At 41.1% G+C, this 20,729-nt stretch overlaps 1 protein-coding gene across 1 annotated transcript in view; it reads left to right on the top strand.

Moving 5' to 3' along the window:
- Positions 1 to 20,729, top strand: part of MUC19 (mucin 19, oligomeric) — a 154,335-nt gene that overhangs the window by 93,928 nt on the left and 39,678 nt on the right. Inside the window, 42 exon segments of the mRNA XM_066254398.1 lie at positions 803 to 847; positions 1,086 to 1,130; positions 1,269 to 1,316; positions 2,226 to 2,279; positions 2,430 to 2,483; positions 2,718 to 2,771; positions 2,894 to 2,947; positions 3,643 to 3,687; positions 3,922 to 3,975; positions 4,108 to 4,161; positions 4,554 to 4,598; positions 4,857 to 4,910; positions 5,535 to 5,588; positions 5,707 to 5,760; positions 6,901 to 6,945; positions 7,164 to 7,217; positions 7,347 to 7,400; positions 7,827 to 7,871; positions 10,693 to 10,746; positions 10,893 to 10,946; positions 11,208 to 11,261; positions 11,384 to 11,437; positions 12,481 to 12,525; positions 12,760 to 12,813; positions 12,945 to 12,998; positions 13,393 to 13,437; positions 13,695 to 13,748; positions 14,556 to 14,609; positions 15,327 to 15,371; positions 15,589 to 15,642; positions 15,772 to 15,825; positions 16,250 to 16,294; positions 16,979 to 17,032; positions 17,150 to 17,203; positions 17,919 to 17,963; positions 18,374 to 18,427; positions 18,847 to 18,891; positions 19,150 to 19,203; positions 19,353 to 19,406; positions 19,642 to 19,695; positions 19,821 to 19,874; positions 20,559 to 20,603. Coding sequence (XP_066110495.1) covers positions 803 to 847; positions 1,086 to 1,130; positions 1,269 to 1,316; positions 2,226 to 2,279; positions 2,430 to 2,483; positions 2,718 to 2,771; positions 2,894 to 2,947; positions 3,643 to 3,687; positions 3,922 to 3,975; positions 4,108 to 4,161; positions 4,554 to 4,598; positions 4,857 to 4,910; positions 5,535 to 5,588; positions 5,707 to 5,760; positions 6,901 to 6,945; positions 7,164 to 7,217; positions 7,347 to 7,400; positions 7,827 to 7,871; positions 10,693 to 10,746; positions 10,893 to 10,946; positions 11,208 to 11,261; positions 11,384 to 11,437; positions 12,481 to 12,525; positions 12,760 to 12,813; positions 12,945 to 12,998; positions 13,393 to 13,437; positions 13,695 to 13,748; positions 14,556 to 14,609; positions 15,327 to 15,371; positions 15,589 to 15,642; positions 15,772 to 15,825; positions 16,250 to 16,294; positions 16,979 to 17,032; positions 17,150 to 17,203; positions 17,919 to 17,963; positions 18,374 to 18,427; positions 18,847 to 18,891; positions 19,150 to 19,203; positions 19,353 to 19,406; positions 19,642 to 19,695; positions 19,821 to 19,874; positions 20,559 to 20,603 — 2,145 coding nt within the window.

A 20,729-nucleotide genomic window follows, 5' to 3' on the forward strand; every position in this document is an offset into this window, starting at 1 on the left:
GCTGGTGAGCTTTGCTCAAACCAGATGAGCCTGCACCCATGCTGGCGACCTCAGTGTCTCGAACCTGGGTCCTCCGTATCACAATCCGATTCTCTATCCACTGCGCCACAGCCTGGTCTGGCGGATTTTTATTTTTTTAATTAAATTTCTGTATATTTGACTATAGTGAAGATGTGAGTGGGAAGGTGGGCTAAAGAAATAGATCTGTATTCTCTTTGGAAACAGAGTGTGCCAGGGTCACAAACCTAGTCTATTTAGGATTTTTCTGTTTTTGTGCATTCAAACAGAGCTCCTGGTGGGATGGCAGGAATGATTTACCTATGGGCCAGTAACTGCCCACATTGACCCAAGTCCAAAATATGGCTTGCCCTTTACCATGCCATTTAGTAATATACATCAACTTAACTTATTTAACATAGTTGCTGTTCATGTCCAATCTCCACTGCTAGATTTAGACACTTTAGGGAATAATCTTTGAATTTTGTGCTCAGTAACACATCCAAAGTCCTAAATCAAAATTTCACAGAAGATTTGCTTAATACATATCAGTGAAAGGATCAAACAGGTGGTTATTTTGAAGCTTCTTAAGAGTTGTGTTTATCAGAAGCAGCATGGTTTCACCTGGAGCCAGCAGCAGTTCACAGAAAGGCAAGCCGGGTGGGGAACACTCAACAAATTCACCCATGAGAATATTAGAGGCACAGAGTTCTACTTTACATCTGAAAGTATCAAAATATCTCAAGTAATGCATGCATACCATTTAGAAAGTAGTATCCATCCTCTGGCCTTTTTCCTTCTTTAGGCACCTCTATCACATCAGGGAGCCCAGGGACTGGAAGAGAAACAGGTGAGACTGACACAGGTTCCTTGCAATTTCATTGGGATCTGTGGACAAGGGAACTCCAGTAGCAACAATGAGCTTCAAGTCATTTAAAGTAGGAAATTGTGGAAAGCCTAGGATGGCTCAGATTTTCAGAAATAGAGGTCTCAGGTACATTCTTCCAAGGGTTCAAGGACACAGAAATTGAAGGAGGGAGCTAGTGCTGTTTTGACATGTTTATCTTTCTCCCTTTCTGATGCCACAGGAGAATTCTCTAGGACAACCATTATACCTGGAAGTTCCCACACAGGTAGGAGAACAATAAGAAATATTCATATTTAAACTCAGTAGAGTTAGTATGTTTGCTTTCATTGAGAAATATTCACATAATCCTTGCCTTAATACCCCAAATCCTCAGTCCTCACCATTCCCCATTTCCTCACTTCAGAGGCCACGACACTGACAGAAGGCGGCGACACTCCTGGACCCAGACCCGGTAAGAATGAGTGCCACCATATTGGGTTTACTGTAAATTACGACCCTACGTATGGATACCTGCATGGAAGTGTGCTTTTTGATTGAGAGGTTTGCATTTACTACTAGTTTTGTTTAGATTTAGCATTATTAAAAAAGCTCTCAATACTGGCTTTTAGTCTCATAGTTCTAACTTTCTAAAAAACCTGTTAGATAGGTTACTCCTTTCTGTTGAAACCCATTAGATAGGTTACTCCTCTATGCCACATACCGTACTGAGAAATTGTGGGGTTGGGGTGGGGGTCTGAGGAGTATTACACATTTGAAGAAGGGAAAGCAATGTGACATCTTACAGAAGCCTATCCTGATAAAAAGAATTCTGCTCAAATGAGCAATAATGTTATTCAGGATTTTTCTTGATACATTCAAGTATATTTCTGTTTTTCTTCCTCTCATGATAGGCACCACTACAGTACCAGGACGCCAGGAAACAGGGAGTGAAACAGGTGAACCTGGTGGTGGCCTTCTCTTATTTTTCACTTTGAATGAACAGAGTGCCTGGGAATGGTGCCTCATGCAGGGAACATAAAATTTCCATTGCCATCTGAATGACTTGAGTTATAAGAAAGTGACAGCTTCTCACCTAGCGAGGAAGCAATGAATGGGACTTTAGCTATTAAAGATAAGGTAGAGCTCTCGGTTCCTGCTATCACCACTGCAGGGGCCTCCCTGATCTCTTGCCCTCCATGGAAAAAACAGGTTTTCTGCTTTTCCCTTGGCTTCTCTTCTGGCTTGCCTGTCTTGGTGAGACGCCAATAAACAGAATGGCCCACTGGAAAAAAAAAAAAGTTAAGGTAGAATCCTTGTAGAGTCAGGTCTTCAGGACACAATCCTGAGTCACAGTGGAGATCTCAGACCCTTTGTGTTTCAGGCACCACTGGCATAGCCCCTGGCACAACCATTGCCCCAGGAAGTTCCAACACAGGTGAGCCAGCATGTTGACCTAATATCTTCTGCATAATCACCCACATATTAGATGTCATCTCTGATAGTGTACTGTGCAGAAAAACCAACATATTTTTCCCAGGTCCCTTAAGTAGTCTCCAATTCACTCTTTTCTCCTTCACTTTCTCAGAGACTACAACTATCTCAGGACAAAGAGCAACAACCAGAGTTGGAATAAACACAGGTGAGCACTGCTAAGCCAATACCTGCACTTCATACTAAGAGTATTCTGATAATATGTCTGCTCTGTTCATATGTTATAGGAAGCTATTTATTTTTTAAAAATGTCAAGCCATTTCTTAGATGAATACCATATGGCCTTAACTTATCAGAGCTGCGACGTGAGACACTGATTCCTATTTAAGTCTATTGTGGACAACTAATTGAACTAGTGACCACTGTCTCTTTCTGGCTTTAGGTACCACTGGCACGGCCTCTGGTGAAACCTTGAGACCTGGAAGTTACAACACAGGTAAGTCTGAAAGTACATGTGAAACCTGGACAATTGGCAGCTTGAGCGATATATTCTGACAAAAGCACAGGATGCACTTTCTGCCAACTTATTCTTACTACTTTTCTTCTTATATCCATCAGAGGCCACAACTTCCATGGTAGGAAGTGGGACCACACAAGCCAGATTTCCAGGAGGTGAGCTCTTTTAGTGTGAGGCACTTCGGTTATTGTTCTAAGTTTTGAGTGGCCGCAGGGAATACATGCCTGGGAAGGTGAGCTGAAGTAATTATGGTACCTTCCTCTGGGAATACGGAGTTAGAGTCCTAGCCTGGTATTGGCCTTGGGACTCCTTGGACTCACATATCAATATCTGGATTTCTAGAAGCCAAATTTGTAGAGCTAATCGGTGGGTGGCAGGGATAAGGCCAACGTTTTATAGCCTTTGCTGCTCAGACCGAGTGCTATGGGTTTGACATTTTCTCATAGCACGTTGACTTATTTATCATGTTTACTGTTCAGTGCTGGTCTGCAGCAGCTAGAATGTGGCACATCATAGAAAGGATCTTGGAATGTTGGTTACTGATACATATACAGGCCAAAAACAATATTGCACAAAACACTCATTTAATAAATTTCCAGGAAACGATGAAAGACATCCTTATGTTGGGGCGTCACTCTACTTTTGTTAATAGGGAGCACCAGGATTCCCCTGGAGACAGCAGCAAGCAGTTCACACATTTATAAGCCTGTGAGATACACTAAATAAATTCACCATAGGAGACTATTAGAGTCACAGACTAGTATAAAATGTTGGAATATCTAAATACCTCAAGTAATAAATGAACAACATTTAAATACATGAATCCAGTATTTGCATTTTTCTTTTTCAGGTACTTCTGTCCCACCAGGGAGTCCAGGGACTGGGAGTGGAACAGGTGAGGGTGACAAGATCAACTTTTATTCAGAGGGATCTATGCAACAGGGTACTCTGGTAAAAGCAATGATTAAAATGTTAATTGGTCAAAATAGAATTATGAAAAGTTATTGATGACTCATTCTTTCAGAAATCGAGGTCTCAGGTAATGTGTTCTAGGAATTCAGGGCCACACAGGTGCTTCAGGTGAGGGTGAGCTAGCCCTGGATTGACATCTTCATCTTCTCACATCTAGGAGCTACCGGGGAGTTCTTTAGGACAACCAGTGTATCTGGGAGTTCCCAGACGGGTAGGTTAATAAGACAATGTTTCCATATTTAAAGTCAATAGAGTTAGTGGAACTACTCTGATACAATAGCAATGAAATTCTTTTCCAAATATTGCAAATCTGACCTCAACATTCATCATTTTCTTCCTTCAGAGGCCACGACTTTAAGAGAAGACAGCGGCACTACGGGAACTGGATTGAAAACTGGTGAGAAAACATTCCTGCAGTTTGGGTTTTCCCTGAATTGGATCTTCTTAGCCTCGCATGTGGGGAGGTGTGCTTCAGTACAGTGGCTTCCATTTGCATCTAGTGTTCCTCATATTTAACATAGTTTAAAGATACTCTCACTACTGACTGTTGCCTCATAATTGTTAAACTTTATAAGTAAAGGCAGTTGGGGAAGTTACTCTGAGAAGGTCTGCAGATTATTAAGTCAGGGAGAGCTCAGAAATATCGCATGTCTTGGAAAGGGTGAAAGCAATGTGAATAACTAAACAGGCATACCCTAAGAAAACATATTTCTTGTAAAGAGGAATAATGATCCTATTTAATATTTTCCTGATACATACAAATATTTCTCTGATTTTCTTCCATGACAGGCACAACTGCAAAACCAGGACAACAAGCAACCGAGACTGTGACAGGTGATTCTTCCAGCCGTGTTCTTTCTCCATCTCATGTAACAGATGCCGTGGATTGACTTGGAAGGGAAGGGTGTCTCATGCTGGGAACATCACTATTTTATTGCGTTCTCAATGGTGTGGGCCACAGCAAAGGCCTAGACTGTCTCTTCATCTTGAATTATTGAAAACGGTCCTTTCATTTAGCAAAAACACAACAAGGCATTTCTAGAAGCAGGTCAGCAGACAAAACCCTGCAGCTTCCAACCCTTTGTGTTTCAGGCACCACTGGGGTGGCCCCTGGGACAACAGGTGCTCCTGGCAGTTCAAACCCAGGTGAGTCAGGAGGTTGTCAGATCTTTTGTATCTCTTCCAGACTTCTGGTCTTATACATTGCAGAGATATCAGCATACATTCTCTCTAACATTTATTTTATTATTACCTTTCTTCTCCTTCTTTCTCTTAGAGTCCACTACATTCTTGGGAGAAAGTAGAATAACTGGAGTTGAAAAAGACACAGGGCAGTATTGCTAAGCTAATACCTCCACCTCAGAATAACTTCTGAGTTATTCTAACAGTGTTCTGAAAAGACCCTACTGTCTTTACATGTAAACTGGGAAAGTTTAGATTAAAAAGGACAAGCCATTATCCCCTTGTCTCCTTATTGCCAAGTTTATATGTCCCTTCACTAGACCATTGTAAAATTAAAAGTGATAAGTATATAGTAATAGGAACAGAAATTTCATATCTCCCCTCTGAATAAAGACATGGCAGCTGAGAAGTTGAGAACTGAGTCAGGTTGTTATACAAAGAAATGTTACATGGGTCTCATATGGGTAACCTCTTGGTACTAAAAGTAAGAGGGTTGTACTTTGTTGCTTCAAGGAAAATTTAGATTCTTTTTAAATCACGTGATGAACAGGCAATGGAACTAAGGACCTTGACCTGTTCTTGCTTTAGGTACCACTCGTATAGTCTCTGGAGGAACCATGGAACCAGGAAGATACACAACAGGTTAGCCTGGAAATATATGTAAAATGGCACATAGGCAGCTTCCGTGATATATTATGACAATAACTCATTGTGTACTTTTCTCAACCCTGTCTTATTCCTTTTTTCCTTTCTCTATCAGAGGCCACAACTTCTGTGGGAGGAAGTGGGACCACTCAAGCAGGACTTCCAGGAGGTGAGCATTGTTAGTGTAAGGAATTGGAGTTCTTTCTCGATGTTTTATATGGTGGCTGTGACCATGTGAGGAAAGGTAAATTAATGAAATGGGATGCACTTTCTCTGGGAGCAGAGCATGCCAGATCACAGACCTGGGTTGAAAAGGAATTTCTGTCATCACATGTCCTGCTCTGAATTTGTACATCTAATCAGAGCTCCTGGTTAGATAGCAAGGCAGACCAGGCTTATAGGCCAAACCCTGGCCAATTCTGCTCAAATCTTTCATAGAGTTTGCCAATTACCCATAGCACTTAATAACATACAAAAAAATTGACTCATTTGTCAAAAAATCCAGTTTGCAGCTGGTCTTCAATTGTTGCAAAGTAAGCCAAATTAAAAAAATATTCTTTGCATACTGTCTTTTAGTGATATAACCAAAGTCCTAAAACAAAATTGCATAGGAGATGTACATGATCAATATAAGTGATAAGATTACATAGATATTCATTATGAAGCTTCTCAACAGTTGCGTTAATAGGTTCCACCACACATTCACCTGGAGCTGCAGCAGTTCCCAGAATGGCAAGCAATGTACAAAACAGTATAAATTGACCATTGGAGAGTAATCTATTAGAAGAATAATGCTCCACTGTAATCCTCAGAACATCAAACATCTCCAGAGTTAGAAGAATGACATTTAAAAAGTTGAACCATCGCCCTGGCCGGTTGGCTCAGCGGTAGAGCGTCGGCCTGGCGTGCGGGGGACCCGGGTTCAATTCCCGGCCAGGGCACATAGGAGAAGCGCCCATTTGCTTCTCCACCCCCCACTCCTTCCTCTCTGTCTCTCTCTTCCCCTCCCGCAGCCAAGGCTCCATTGGAGCAAAGATGGCCCCGGGCGCTGGGCATGGCTCCTTGGCCTCTGCCCCAAGCACTAGAGTGGCTCTGGTCACGGCAGAGTGACGCCCCAGAGGGGCAGAGCATCGCCCCCTGGTGGGCAGAGCATCGCCCCTGGTGGGCGTGCCGGGTGGATCCCGGTCGGGCGCATGCGGGAGTCTGTCTGACTGTCTCTCCCCATTTCCAGCTTCAGAAAAATACAAAAAACAAAAAAATAAAATAAAAATAAAAAGTTGAACCATCATCTACCTTTTTCCTCCTGTAGGCACTTCTGTCTCAGCAGGGAGTCCGGGGACTGGAAGTGAAGCAGGTGAGGTTGTTATAGGTCTGCTTTCAATTTGCTGAGATATGTGGACAAGGGAACTCCAATAACAGCAATGAGCATTAGGTTGTTCAGGATGGAAACCTTGAAAGTTATTGATGGCCCATATTTTCATACATAAAGGTGGCAGGTAATGTCTACAAGACCACAGAGATTAAAGGGGGGGACTAATGCTGTGTTAATGTCCCCATCTTTCTCACATTTAGGAGTTACTAGGGAATTCTTTAGAACAACCATTATACCTGGGAGTTCCTACACAGGTAAGAAAAAAAGACAAACTCTGTGTATTTAAACTCAAAGTTAGCATGGTCACTCTGATGAAATACCCACATAATTCTCCCATGTATCCGAGAAGCTCAGTCCTCACCATTTCCTATTTTCTGTGTCAGAAGCAACAACACTAACTGAAAGAGGCAGCACTCCTGGGACTGGATCCAGACCTGGTGAGAATGAGTACTGTCACTGAAGTATTTTCATAAAGTCTGTCCCCACACGGGCACCTACTGGGACTTGTCCTTTCCTGCTGAGGGGTTGCATTTGCTACTAGCTTTGTATAGATTTAACATTTTATAAATAAAAACTCTAAATGTTGGCTTTAGCCTCATAATTGTAACTTTCTAAATAAGCTGGTGTTGAAACCAGTAGAGAGATTTCTCCTGGGCTGCCATATCCCACAGTGAGAAGTCAGGGGCTGGGAGAGGGGAACTGGGGAGGTGTTGCATATCTTGGAAGAAGGAAAAGCAATGTGACATCTTAAAGAGGCCTATCCTATAATAAGGTTTTGTACTCAAAAGAGCAATAATGATATTCAGTATTTTTCTTGGAACATTTATCTATTATTCTATTTTGTTTTGTTTTTCCTTTGATAGGCACCACTGAAGTACCAGGAGGGCAACCAACAGGGAGTGTGTCAGGTAAACCATCAGGAAAGCCCCCTCTGTTTTTTAACTTTGAATGGAGGGCCCCTGGGTATGGTGTCTCATGCTGGGAACATATTATTTTTTTTTTGTCCTAGTGATGTTAGTTATATGAATGTCCTGGTTTCCCACCCCATCAGAAGTATAGAATGGGTCTTTAGCTAATAAACATAAGCTAGAGTCCTTCTAGAGTCAGGTCTTCAGGACACAAAAGTGAGTCACTGTGAAGAACTCAGACCCTTAGTGTTTCAGGCACCAGTGGCATAGCCCCTGGCACAACCAAATTAACTTGTTCAAACAGTGTTCTGAAAATATTTCACTCTGCTTAAATATGTTAAACTGGGAAAGTGTAGATTACAAAAAGACAAGCCATCAATCCCTTGTCTCCTTGTTACCTGAGTTCAAAAGTGATAAGTAAATAATAATGTGAAGATAAATTTCATATCACCCCTCTAAAGATAGAGACATAGCAGTTGAGAACTGAGTACACTTGTTGTATAAAGAAATGTTACATGGGTCTCCTATGCTCAACTTCTTGGTGCTAAAAGTAATAGAGATATACTTTGTTGCTTCACAAGGAGTTTAGATTCTTTTAAATCACGTGGTAAACAAGCATTGGAACTAGCACCTTGACCTGTTCTTTTTTAGGTACTACAGGTATAGTCTCTGGAGGAAGTATGGAACCGGGAAGATACACAACAGGTTAGCCTGAAAATATATGTAAAAACACACATTGGCATCTTCAGTGATATATTATGACAATAACTCAATGTGTACTTCTCTCAACCATGTCTTACTTTCTTTTCCCTTTCTCTATCAGAGGCCACAACTTCCATGGGAGGAAGTGGGACCACCCGTGCAGGACTTCCAGGAGGTGAGCATTTTTAGTCTAAGACTTTGGAATTATGTATCGATGTTTTATATGTTGCCAGTGAGCATGCGTGGGAAAGTGAATTGGAAATGGGACGCACTGTCTCTGGGAGCAGAGCATGCCAGAGTCACAAACCCGGGGTTCCAAAGGAATTTCTGTCATCACATGTCTTGCTCTGAATTTGTACATTTAATCAGAGCTCCTGGTTGGATAGAAAGGATGACCTAACTTATGGGCCAGACCTTGCCCAAATTGAGCCAATTCTTATATATGGTTTGCCATTTTTCCATAGCACTTATTTATATAAAGCCAATTGACTTATTTGTCATAAATACATTTCTCAGCTGGTCTTGAATTAATAGAATGTAAGCCACCTTAAAACAATCTTTGAGTGATGTATTCGGTTTTACAACCAAAGTCCTAAAAGAAAATTGCACAGAAGATTTTCATAATAATATCAGTGACAGGATTAAGCACATAGAATGCCTGATGCTTCTCAACAGTTGTATTAATAGGTTCCACCACACATTCACCTGGAGCTGCAGCAGTTCTCAGAATGGCAAACAATGTAGGAAACACTAGATAAATTCAGCATAGGGGAGTACTCTATTAGAAGAATAATGTTCCACTGTATTTCTCAGAACATCAAACACCTCAAGAGTTTGAAGAATATCATTTAGAAAGTTGAACCATCATCTACCTTTCTCCTCCTGTAGGCACTTCTGTCTCAGCAGGGAGTCCGGGAACTGGAAGTGAAGCAGGTGAGGTTGTTATAGGTCTGCTTTCAATTTGCTGAGATATGTGGACAAGGAAACTCCTGTAACAACAACGAGCATTAGGTTGTTCAGGATGGAAACCTGGAAAGTCATTGATGGCCCATATTTTCAGGAATAAAGGTGGCTGGTATTGTCTTCAAGGCGACAGAATTTAAAGGAGGGGACTAATGCTGTGTAATGTCTCCATCTTTCTCACATTTAGGAGCTACAGGGAAATTTTTTACAAAAACATTTTCACCTGAGAGTTCTCATACAGGTAGGAGAACAGGAAGAAATATGCATATTAACACTCATAGTATAGTTAGTATTCTTGTTCTCATCAAATATGAACGTAATTCTTCTTTCATGTCCCAAATTCTCAGTTGTCACCATTCCCCATTTCCTTCCATCAGAGGCCACAACACTGACCAAAGGCGTCGGCACTGCTGGGATTGAATCCAGACCTGGTGAGAACAAGTACCACCATTTTGGGGTTTTCTGTAAATTATGACCCTATGTATGGATACCTGCATGGAAATGTTCTTTTCCACTGAGAGGTTGGCATTTTCTCTAGTTTTGTTGAGATTTAACATTACTTTAAAAAGCTCTTGCTACTGGCTTTTAGTCTCATAGTTCTAACTTTCTAATAAAACTTGTGGTGAAACCCGTTAGATAGGTTACTCCTGTGATGCCACATACCACACTGAGAAATTGTGGGGTTGGGTTGGAGGACTGAGGAGTATTACGCATCTGAAGAAGGGAAAGCAATGTGACATGTTACAGAAGCCTATCCTAATAAAGGTTTTATGCTCAAATGAGTAATAATGTTATTCAGGATTTTTCTTGATACATTCAAGTATATTTCTGTTTTTCTTCCCCTCATGATAGGCACCACTACAGTACCAGGACGCCAGGAAACAGGGAGTGAGACAGGTGAACCTGGCGATGGCCACCTCTTATTATTCCACTTTGAATGAACGGAGTGCCTGGGAATGATGCCTCATGCAGGGAACATAAAATTTCCATTGCCATCTCAATGACTTGAGTTATAAAAAAGTTACGGCTTCTCACCTAGTGAGGAAGCAATGAGTGGGACTTTTGATATAAATAATAAGTTTGAGTCCTTGTAGTGTCAGTTTTTCAGGACACAAAAGTGAGTCACAGTGAAGTTCTCAGACCCTTTGTGTTTCAGGCACCACTGGCATAGCTCCTGGCACAACCATTGCCCCAGGAAGTTCCAACACAGGTGAGCCAACATGGTGACCGAGTATCTTCAGCATGTCCACCCACAACTAGATGTCTTTTCTTATATACTGTGCAAGTAAACCACAACCTCTCCATCAGGATCCTTAGATAGTCTCTCATTGCCTTTTTTCTCCTTTACTTTCTCAGAGGCCACAACTATCCTGGGACAAAGAGCAACAACCGAAGTTGGAATAAACACAGGTGAGTGCTGCTAAGCCAATACCTGCACTTCATATTAACTTTATTAAAAGAGTCTTCTCAAAATATATCAATTCTGCTCATATGTTATAAGAAGTCATTTATATTAAAAAAAAAAAACAAGCAGAAAAACAAGCCAGTTCTTACATGATTACCTTATTGCCTTAGCTTATAAGAGCTGCGATGTGAGACAGTGATTCCTTTTCAAGTCATATTGTGGACAAGTAATTGAACTAGTGACCACTGTGTCTTTCTGGCTTTTAGGTACCACTGGCACGGCCTCTGGAGAAACCCTGGAACCTGGAAATTACAATACAGGTAAGTCTGAAAGTATATGTGAAACCTGGACAATTGGCACCTTGGATGATATATTCTGACAAAAGCACAGGATGCACTTTCTGCCAACCTATTTTTACTCTTTTTCTTCTTCTATGTATCAGAGGCCACATCTTCCAGGGGAGCAAGTGGGACCACCCAAGCCAGATTTCTAGAAGGTGAGCTCTTACAGTCTGAGGCACTTGGGGCTATTTTTCAAAGTTCTGAGTGGCGGCAGGAAACACATGCTCGAGAAGGTGAGCTGAAGTAATATATTGAACTTTCTTCTGGGAATACAGAAGTTAGATTCCCATCCTGGGATTGGCCTTTGGATTCCTTGGACTCACATATCCTCGTCTGGTTTCTAGAAGCCCAGTTGGCAGGGCTAGACAGTGGGTGGCAGGGATAAGGCCATGTTTTACAGCCTTGCTGCTCAGACCCAGTGCCTTGTTTTTTCCATTTCTTTCGTAGCATACTGACTTTATCATGTTTACTGTTCAGTCTGGTCTCCAAGCAGCTAGAATGTGGTTCGTCACACAAAGGATCTTGAAATGTTGGTTACTGATACATCTAAAGGCCTAAAACAATATTGCGCAAAACACTCATTTAATAAATTTTCAGCTTGACCTGGCAGTGGCACAGTGAATAGAACATCAGATTGGGATGTGGAGGACCCAGGTTTGAGGCCCCGAGGTTGCCAGATTGAGCAAGGGCTCGTCTGGTTTGAACAAGGCTCACCAGCTTGAACCCAAGGTTGCTGACTCGAACAAGGGGTCATTGGCTCTGCTGTAGTCCCCTGGCCAAGGCACATATGAGAGAGCAATCAATGAACAACTAAGGTGCCAGCATTAAGAACTGATTCTTCTTATCTGTCTCCCTTTCTGTCTCTCTGTCCCTATCTCTCTCTCTCTCTCTCTCTGATCTCTCTGTCTCTGTCATGAAAATTAAAAAAATAGAAAAAAATTTTCCAGGGAATGATGAAAGATATCCTTATGCTAGGATGTTACTCTACTTGTGTTAATAGGGAGCACCAGGATTCCCCTGGAAACAGCAGCAAGAAGTTCACACATTTACAAGCCTGTGAGATACACTAAATAAATTAATCATAGGAGACTATTAGATTCACCCAGTTATATAAAAATTTGGAATATCAAAATACCTCAAGTAATAAATGAACAACATTTAAATATATGATTCTATATTCATGTGTTTTTTTTTCCAGGCACTTCTGTCTCACCAGGGAGTCCAGGGACTGGGAGTGGAACAGGTGAGGGTGACAAGATTGAATTTTATTCAGAGGGATCTATGCAACAGGGTACTCTGGTAGAAGCAATGATTAAAATGTTAATTGGTCAAAATAGGATTATGAAAAGTTATTGATGACTCATTCTTTCAGAAATCGAGGTCTCAGGTAATGTGTTCTAGGAATTCAGGGCCACACAGGTACTTCAGGTGAGGGTGAGCTAGCCCTGGATTGACATCTTCATCTTCTCACATTTAGGAGCTACCGGGGAGTTCTCCAGGACGACCATTGTTTTTGGGAGTTCCCAGACAGGTAGGTGAACAAGACGACGTTTCCATATTTAAAGTCAATAAAGTTAGTAGACCTACTCTGATACAACAGCAAAAAAACTCTTTTCCTAATATTCCAAATCTGAACTCGACAACATCATTTTCTTTCATCAGAGGCCACGACTTTAAGAGAAGGCAGTGGCACTACAGGGACTGGATTGAGAGCTGGTGAGAAAATGCTCCTGCAGTTTGGGGTTTTCCCTGAATTGTGACTTTTCTTAGCCTCCCATATTGGGAGGTTTGCTTTCCTGCAATAGTTTCCATTTACATCTAGTGTTTCTGATATTTAACATAGTTTTCAAATACTCTCACTACTGATGCTAGCCTCATAATTGTAAACTTTGTAAGTAAAGGCTGTTGGTGAAGTTACCCTGTGAAGATCTGCAAATTATTAAGCCAGAGAAAGCTCAGAAATATCGCATGTCTGGAAAAGGGTGAAAGCAATGTGAATAACTAAACAGGCATACTCTAAGAAAATGTATTTCTTGTAAAGAGGAATAATGATCCTATTTAATATTTTCCTTTCACATTCAAATATTTTTCTGATTTCCATCCATGATAGGCACAACTGCAAAACCAGGACAACAAGCAACTGAGACTTTGACAGGTGATTCTTACAGCTGTTTTATTTCTCCTTCTCAAGTAACAAATGCCGTGGATTGACTTGGAAGGGAAGGGTGCCTCACACTGGCAACATCACTATTTTATTGCATTCTCAATGGTATGGGCCATAGCAAAAGCTTAGACTTTCTCTTCATCTTAATTAGTGAAAAGGGTCCTTTCATTTAACAAAAACACACTGAGGCATTCCTAGAAGCAGGTCAGCAGACAGATCCCTGCAGCTTCCGACCCTTTGTGTTTCAGGCACCACTGGGGTGACCCCTGGGACAACAGGTGCTCCCGGCAGTTCCAACCCAGGTGAGTCAAGAGGTTGTCACAGCCTTTCGTATCTCTTCTGGCAAATTAGAAGTCACTTCTGGTCTTATACGTTGTAGAAATATCAGCATACATTCTTCCTAACTTTTATTCCCTAATTACCTTTCTTCTCCTCCTTTCTCTCAGAGGCCACTACATTCTCGGGAGAAAGTAGAATAACTGAAGGTGGAACAAACACAGGGCAGCATTGCTAAGCTAACACCTCCACCTCAGAATAACTTCTGAGTTATTCTATCAGTGTTCTGAGAATGTCCTACTCTCTTTACACATATTATAGGGACAGTTAAGATTACAGAAGGACAAGCCATCATTTGTCTCCTTATTACTAAGTTTATATGTCCCTTCACTAGACCATTGTGAAATTAAAAGTGATAAGTATATAGTAATAGGAACAGAAATTTCATATCTCCCCTCTGAATAAAGACATGGCAGCTGAGAAGTTGAGAACTGAGTCAGGTTGTTATACAAAGAAATGTTACATGGGTCTCATATGGGTGACTTCTTGGTTCTAAAGTAAGAGGGTTATACTTTGTTGCTTCAAGGAGAATTTAGATTCTTTTTAAATCACGTGATGAACAGGCAATGGAACTAAGGACCTTGACGTGTTCTTGCTTTAGGTACCACTCGTATAGTCTCTGGAGAAACCATGGAACCGGGAAGATACATAACAGGTTAGCCTGGAAATATATGTAAAATGGCACATAGGCAGCTTCCGTGATATATTATGACAATAACTCAATGTGTACTTTTCTCAACCCTGTCTTATTCCTTTTTTCCTTTCTCTATCAGAGGCCACAACTTCCATGGGAGGAAGTGGGACCACCCAAGCAGGACTTCCAGGAGGTGAGCATTGTTAGTGTAAGGAATTGGAGTTCTTTCTCGATGTTTTATATGGTGGCAGTGACCATGTGAGGAAAGGTGGCTTGATGAAATGGGACGTACTTTCTCTGGGAGCAGAGCATGCCAGATCACAGACCTGTGTTAAAAGGAATTTCTGTCATCACATGTCTTGCTCTGAATTTGTACATCTAATCAGAGCTCCTGGTTAGATAGCAAGGATGACCAAGCTTATGGGCCAAACCCTGGCCAATTAGGCCCAATTCGTTCATACAGTTTGCCATTTTCTCATAGCACTTAATAACATACAAAAAATTGACTCATTTGTCACAAATCCAGTTTGCAGCTGGTCTTCAATTGTTGCAAAGTAAGCCATGTTAAAAAATAATCTTTGAATAATGTCTTTAGTGATATAACCGAAGTCCTAAAACAAAATTGCACATAAGCTGTGCATGATCAATATAAGTGATAAGATTATGTAGATAGCTATTTGTAAGCTCCTCAACAGTTGCGTTAATAGATATGTACTACCACATTTTTACCTGGAGCTGCAGCAGTTCCCAGAATGGCAAGCAATGTGGGAAATACTATAAATTCACCATTGGAGAACACTGTTTTGGAAGTATAACGTTCCATTGTAATCCTCAGAACATCAAACATCTCAAGAATTAGAAGAATAACATTTAGAAAGTTGAACCATCATCTACCTTTTTCCTCCTGTAGGCACTTCTGTCTCAGCAGGGAGTCCGGGGACTGGAAGTGAAGCAGGTGAGGTTGTTATAGGTCTGCTTTCAATTTGCTGAGATATGTGGACAAGGGAACTCCTGATACAACAACGAGCATTAGGTTGTTCAGGATAGAAACCTGGAAAATATGATGGCCCATATTTTCATACATAAAGGTGGCAGGTAATGTCTTCAAGGCCACAGAGTTTAAAGGGGGGGGGACTAATACTGTGTTATGTCCCCATCTTTCTCATATTTAGGAGCCACAAGGGAATTCTTTAGAACAACTATTATACCTGGGAGTTCCCACACAGGTAAGAAAAAAAGACAAAATCTGTGTATTTAAACTCAAAGTTAGCATGATCACTCTGATGAAATACCCACATAATTCTCCCATGTATCCGAGAAGCTCAGTCCTCACCATTTCCTATTTTCTGTGTCAGAAGCAACAACACTAACTGAAAGAGGCGGCACTCCTGGGACTGGATCCAGACCTGGTGAGAATGAGTACTGTCACTGAAGTATTTTCATAAAGTCTGTCCCCACACGGGCACCTACTGGGACTCGTCCTTTCCTGCTGAGGGGTTGCATTTGCTACTAGCTTTGTATAGATTTAACATTTTATAAATAAAAACTCTAAATGTTGGCTTTAGCCTCATAATTGTAACTTTCTAAATAAGCTGGTGTTGAAACCAGCAGAGAGATTTCTCCTGGGCTGCCATATCCCACAGTGAGAAGTCAGGGACTGGGAGAGGGGAAATGAGGAGGTGTTGCATATCTTAGAAGAAGGAAAAGCAATGTGACATCTTAAAGAGGCCTATCCTATAATAAGGTTTTGTACCAAAAGAGGAATAATGTTATTCAGTATTTTTCTTGGACATTTATCTATTATTCTGTTTTGTTTTGTTTTTCCTTTGATAGGCACCACTGAAGTACCAGGAGGGCAACCAACAGGGAGTGTGTCAGGTAAACCATCAGGAAAGCCCCCTCTGTTTTATAACTATGAATGGAGGGCCCCTGGGTATGGTGTCTCATGCTGGGAACATATTTTTCTTTTTACTTTTCATAGTGATGTTAGTTATATGAATGTCCTTGTTTCCCACCCCATCAGAAGTGTAGAATGGGTTTTTAGCTAATAAACATAAGCTAGAGTCCTTCTAGACTCAGGTCTTCAGGACACAAAAGTGAGTCACAGTGAGGAACTCAGACCCTTAATGTTTCAGGCACCAGTGGCATAGCCCCTGACACAACCAAATTAACTTGTTCAAACAGTGTTCTGAAAATATTTCACTCTGCTTAAATATGTTAAACTGGGAAAGTTTAGGTTACAAAAGGACAAGCCATCATTCCCTTGTCTCCTTGTTACCTAAGTTTAAATGTCCCTTCACTAGACAATCCTGAAATCAAAAGTGATAAGTAAATAATAATGTGAAGATAAATTTCATATCACCCCTCTAAAGATAGAGACATAGCAGTTGAGAACTGAGTACACTTGTTGTATAAAGAAATGTTACATGGGTCTCCTATGCTCAACTTCTTGGTGCTAAAAGTAACAGAGATATACTTTGTTGCTTCACAAGGAGTTTGGATTCTTTTAAATCACGTGGTAAACAAGCATTGGAACTAGCACCTTGACCTGTCTTTTTTTAGGTACTACAGGTATAGTCTCTGGAGGAAGTATGGAACCGGGAAGATACACAACAGGTTAGCCTGAAAACATATGTAAAAATATACATTGGCAGCTTCAGTGATATATTATGACAATAACTCAATGTGCACTTCTCTCAGCCCTGTCTTACTTTTTTTTCCTTTCTCTATCAGAGGCCACAACTTCCATGGGAGGAAGTGGGACCACCCGTGCAGGACTTCCAGGAGGTGAGCATTTTTAGTCTAAGACTTTGGAATTATGTATCGATGTTTTATATGTTGCCAGTGAGCATGCATGGGAAAGTGAATTGAGGAAATGGGATGCACTTTCTCTGGGAGCAGAGCATGCCAGAGTCACAAACCCGGGGTTCCAAAGGAATTTCTGTCATCACATGTCTTGCTCTGAATTTGCACATCTAATCAGAGCTCCTGGTTGGATAGAAAGGATGACTTAACTTTGGGCCAGACTCTGCCCAAATTGAGCCAATTCTTATATATGGTTTGCCATTCTTCCATAGCACTTATGAATATACAGCCAATTGACTTATTTGTCATAAATACATTTCACAGCTTGTCTCCAATTGGTGAAATGTAAGTCACCTTAAAACAATCTTTGAGTGATGTATTCAGTTTTACAAACAAAGTTTTAAAGGAAAATTGCACAGAAGATTTTCATAATAAATAACAGTGACAGGATTAAGCACATAGATTGCTTGATGCTTCTCAGTAATTGTGTTAATAGTTTCCACTACACATTCACCTGGAGCTACACCAGTTTCCAGAATAGCAATCAATGTAGGAAACACTGTATAAATTCACCATCAGAGAGTAATCTATTAGAAGAATAATGTTCCACTGTAATCCTCAGAACATCAAACACCTCAAGAGTTTGAAGAATAACATTTAGAAAGTTGAACCATCATCTACCTTTTTCCTCCTGTAGGCACTTCTATCTCAGCAGGGAGTCCGGGAACTGGAAGTGAAGCAGGTGAGGTTGTTATAGGTCTACTTTCAACTTGCTGAGATATGTGGACAAGGAAACTCCTGTAACAACAACGAGCATTAGGTTGTTCAGGATGGAAACCTGGAAAGTCATTGATGGCCCATATTTTCAGAAATAAAGGTGGCAGGAAGATCTTCAAGGCCACAGTATTTAAAGGAGGGGACTAATGCTGTGTAATGTTGCCATCTTTCTCACATTTAGGAGCTACAGGGAAATTTTTTACAACAACATTTACACGTGAGAGTTCTCATACAGGTAGGAGAACAGGAATAAATATGCATATTAACACTCATAGTATAGTTAGTTAGTATTCTTGTTCTCATCAAATATGAACGTAATTCTTCTTTCACGTCCCAAATTCTCAGTTGTCACCATTCCCCATTTCCTTCCACCAGAGGCCACAACACTGACCAAAGGCGTCGGCACTGCTGGGATTGAATCCAGACCCGGTGAGAACAAGTACCACCATTTTGGGGTTTTCTGTAAATTATGACCCTATGTATGGTTAGCTGCACTGAAGTGTGCCTTTCCACTGGTTGACATTTTCTATTACTTTTGTTGAGATTTAAAGATATTTTTAAAAATTCTCAATACTGGCTTTTAGTCTCATAGTTCTAACTTTCTAATAAAACTTGTGGTGAAACCCGTTAGATAGGTTACTCCTCTGATGCCACATACCGTACTGAGAAATTGTGGGGTTGGGGTGGGGGTCTGCGGAGTATTACACATTTGAAGAAGGGAAAGCAATGTGACATCTTACAGAAGCCTATCCTGATAAAAAGAATTCTGCTCAAATGAGCAATAAAGTTATTCAGAATTTTTCTTGATACATTCAAGTATATTTCTGTTTTTCTTCCCCTCATGATAGGCACCACTACAGTACCAGGACGCCAGGAAACAGGGAGTGAGACAGGTGAACCTGGCGATGGCCACCTCTTACTTTTCACTTTGAATGAATGGAGTGCCAGGGAATGGTGCCTCATGCAGGGAACATAAAATTTCCATTGCCATCTGAATGACTTGAGTTATAAGAAAGTGACAGCTTCTCACCTAGTGAGGAAGCAATGAATGAAACTTTTGATATAAATAATAAGTTTGAGTCCTTCTAGAGTCAGGTCTTCAGGACACAAAAGTGAGTCACAGTGAAGAACTCAGACCCTTTGTGTTTCAGGCACCACTGGCATAGCTCCTGGCACAACTGTTGCCCCAGGAAGTTCCAACACAGGTGAGCCAGCATGGTGACCGAATATCTTCAGCATGTCCACCCACAACTAGATGTCTTCTATGATACTATACTGTTTCAGGAAACCACAATCTCTCCATCAGGATCCTTAGATAGTCTCTCATTGCCTCTTTTCTCCTCTACTTTCTCAGAGGCCACGACTGTCCTGGGACAAAGCGCAACAACCAGACTTGGAAAAAACACAGGTGAGCGCTGCTAAGCCAATACCTGCACTTCATACTCAGAGTCTTCTGATAATACATCTGCTATGCTCCTATGTTATAGGAAGCCATTTATATTAAAAAAGTTAAAAGGCCAGTCCATACATAATACCTTTATTGCTCTAGCTTGTAAGAGCTATAAACGTGAGACATCTATTCCTACATAAATCATTGTGGACAAGCTTTTGAACTGGTGACCACTGTCTCTGTCTGGCTTTAGGTACCACTGGCACGGCCTCGGGAGAAACCCTGGAACCTGGAAGATACAACACAGGTAAGTCTGAAAGTACATTGAAAATCAGACATTAACACTGTGGATGATATATTCTGAAAAAAAAAAACCACACAGTGTACTTTATCTCAACCTATTCTTACGCCTTTTATTCTTTTATCAATCAGAGGCCACAACTTCCATGGGAGAAAGTGGGACCACCCAGGCCAGATTTCCAGAAGGTGAGCTCTTTTGGTCTGAGGCTTTGGGGTTATTTATCTATGTTTTGTATGGTGGCAGTGAGCACACATGGCCAGGGGAGCTGATAAATAAGTCTGCCTTCGCTGGAAATAGTTAAGCCATAATCTCTACACTGGGTTTGGCCTCAGGATTCCTAGAACTTCCATATCCCTGTCTGGATTCCCAGGGCCCAGACTCGCAGAGCTAGCTGTTAGGTGGTAGGGGTGAGACCAACAAGCCTACAGTCTTTGCTGCCAAGGCCCCATGCTATCTGTTTGGCATTTTTTCATAGCACACTGACTGATTTACCATGTTTACAGTTCACTGCTAGTCTCCAGCAGCTAGACTGTGGGCACATCAGGGAAGGGATCATTGAGTATTGGTCACTGATATATCTAAAGGTAAAAAACAATATTGTACTAAAGACTCATTTATTAAAATTTCATGGAATGATGAAAGACATCCTTATGTTGGGATGTCACTCTACTTGTGTTAATAACTTATTTCCACTGGAGCCAGCAACAGTTCACACATTACAAATATTGAAATACACACTAAATAAATTCACCATACAAGAATATTAGAGACAGAGTGTTCTATTAAAATTTGTATTATCAATATACCTCAAGTAATTAATGAATAACATTTAAAAACATAAACCCAACCTCAATGATGTTCCTCCTTAGGCACTTCTGTCCCACCAGGGAGTCCAGGGACTGGGAGTGGAACAGGTGAGGGTGACAAAATTGACTTTGTGTTCAGTAGGATCTGTGCAAAAGGGTACTCCTGTAGCATAAGTGATTACAGTATTGGTCAAAATAGGAAAGTATGGAAAGTTATTGATGACTCATTCTTTC

Source organism: Saccopteryx bilineata, chromosome 2 (genome assembly GCF_036850765.1).
Source record: "Saccopteryx bilineata isolate mSacBil1 chromosome 2, mSacBil1_pri_phased_curated, whole genome shotgun sequence".
Lineage (NCBI taxonomy): Eukaryota > Metazoa > Chordata > Mammalia > Chiroptera > Emballonuridae > Saccopteryx > Saccopteryx bilineata.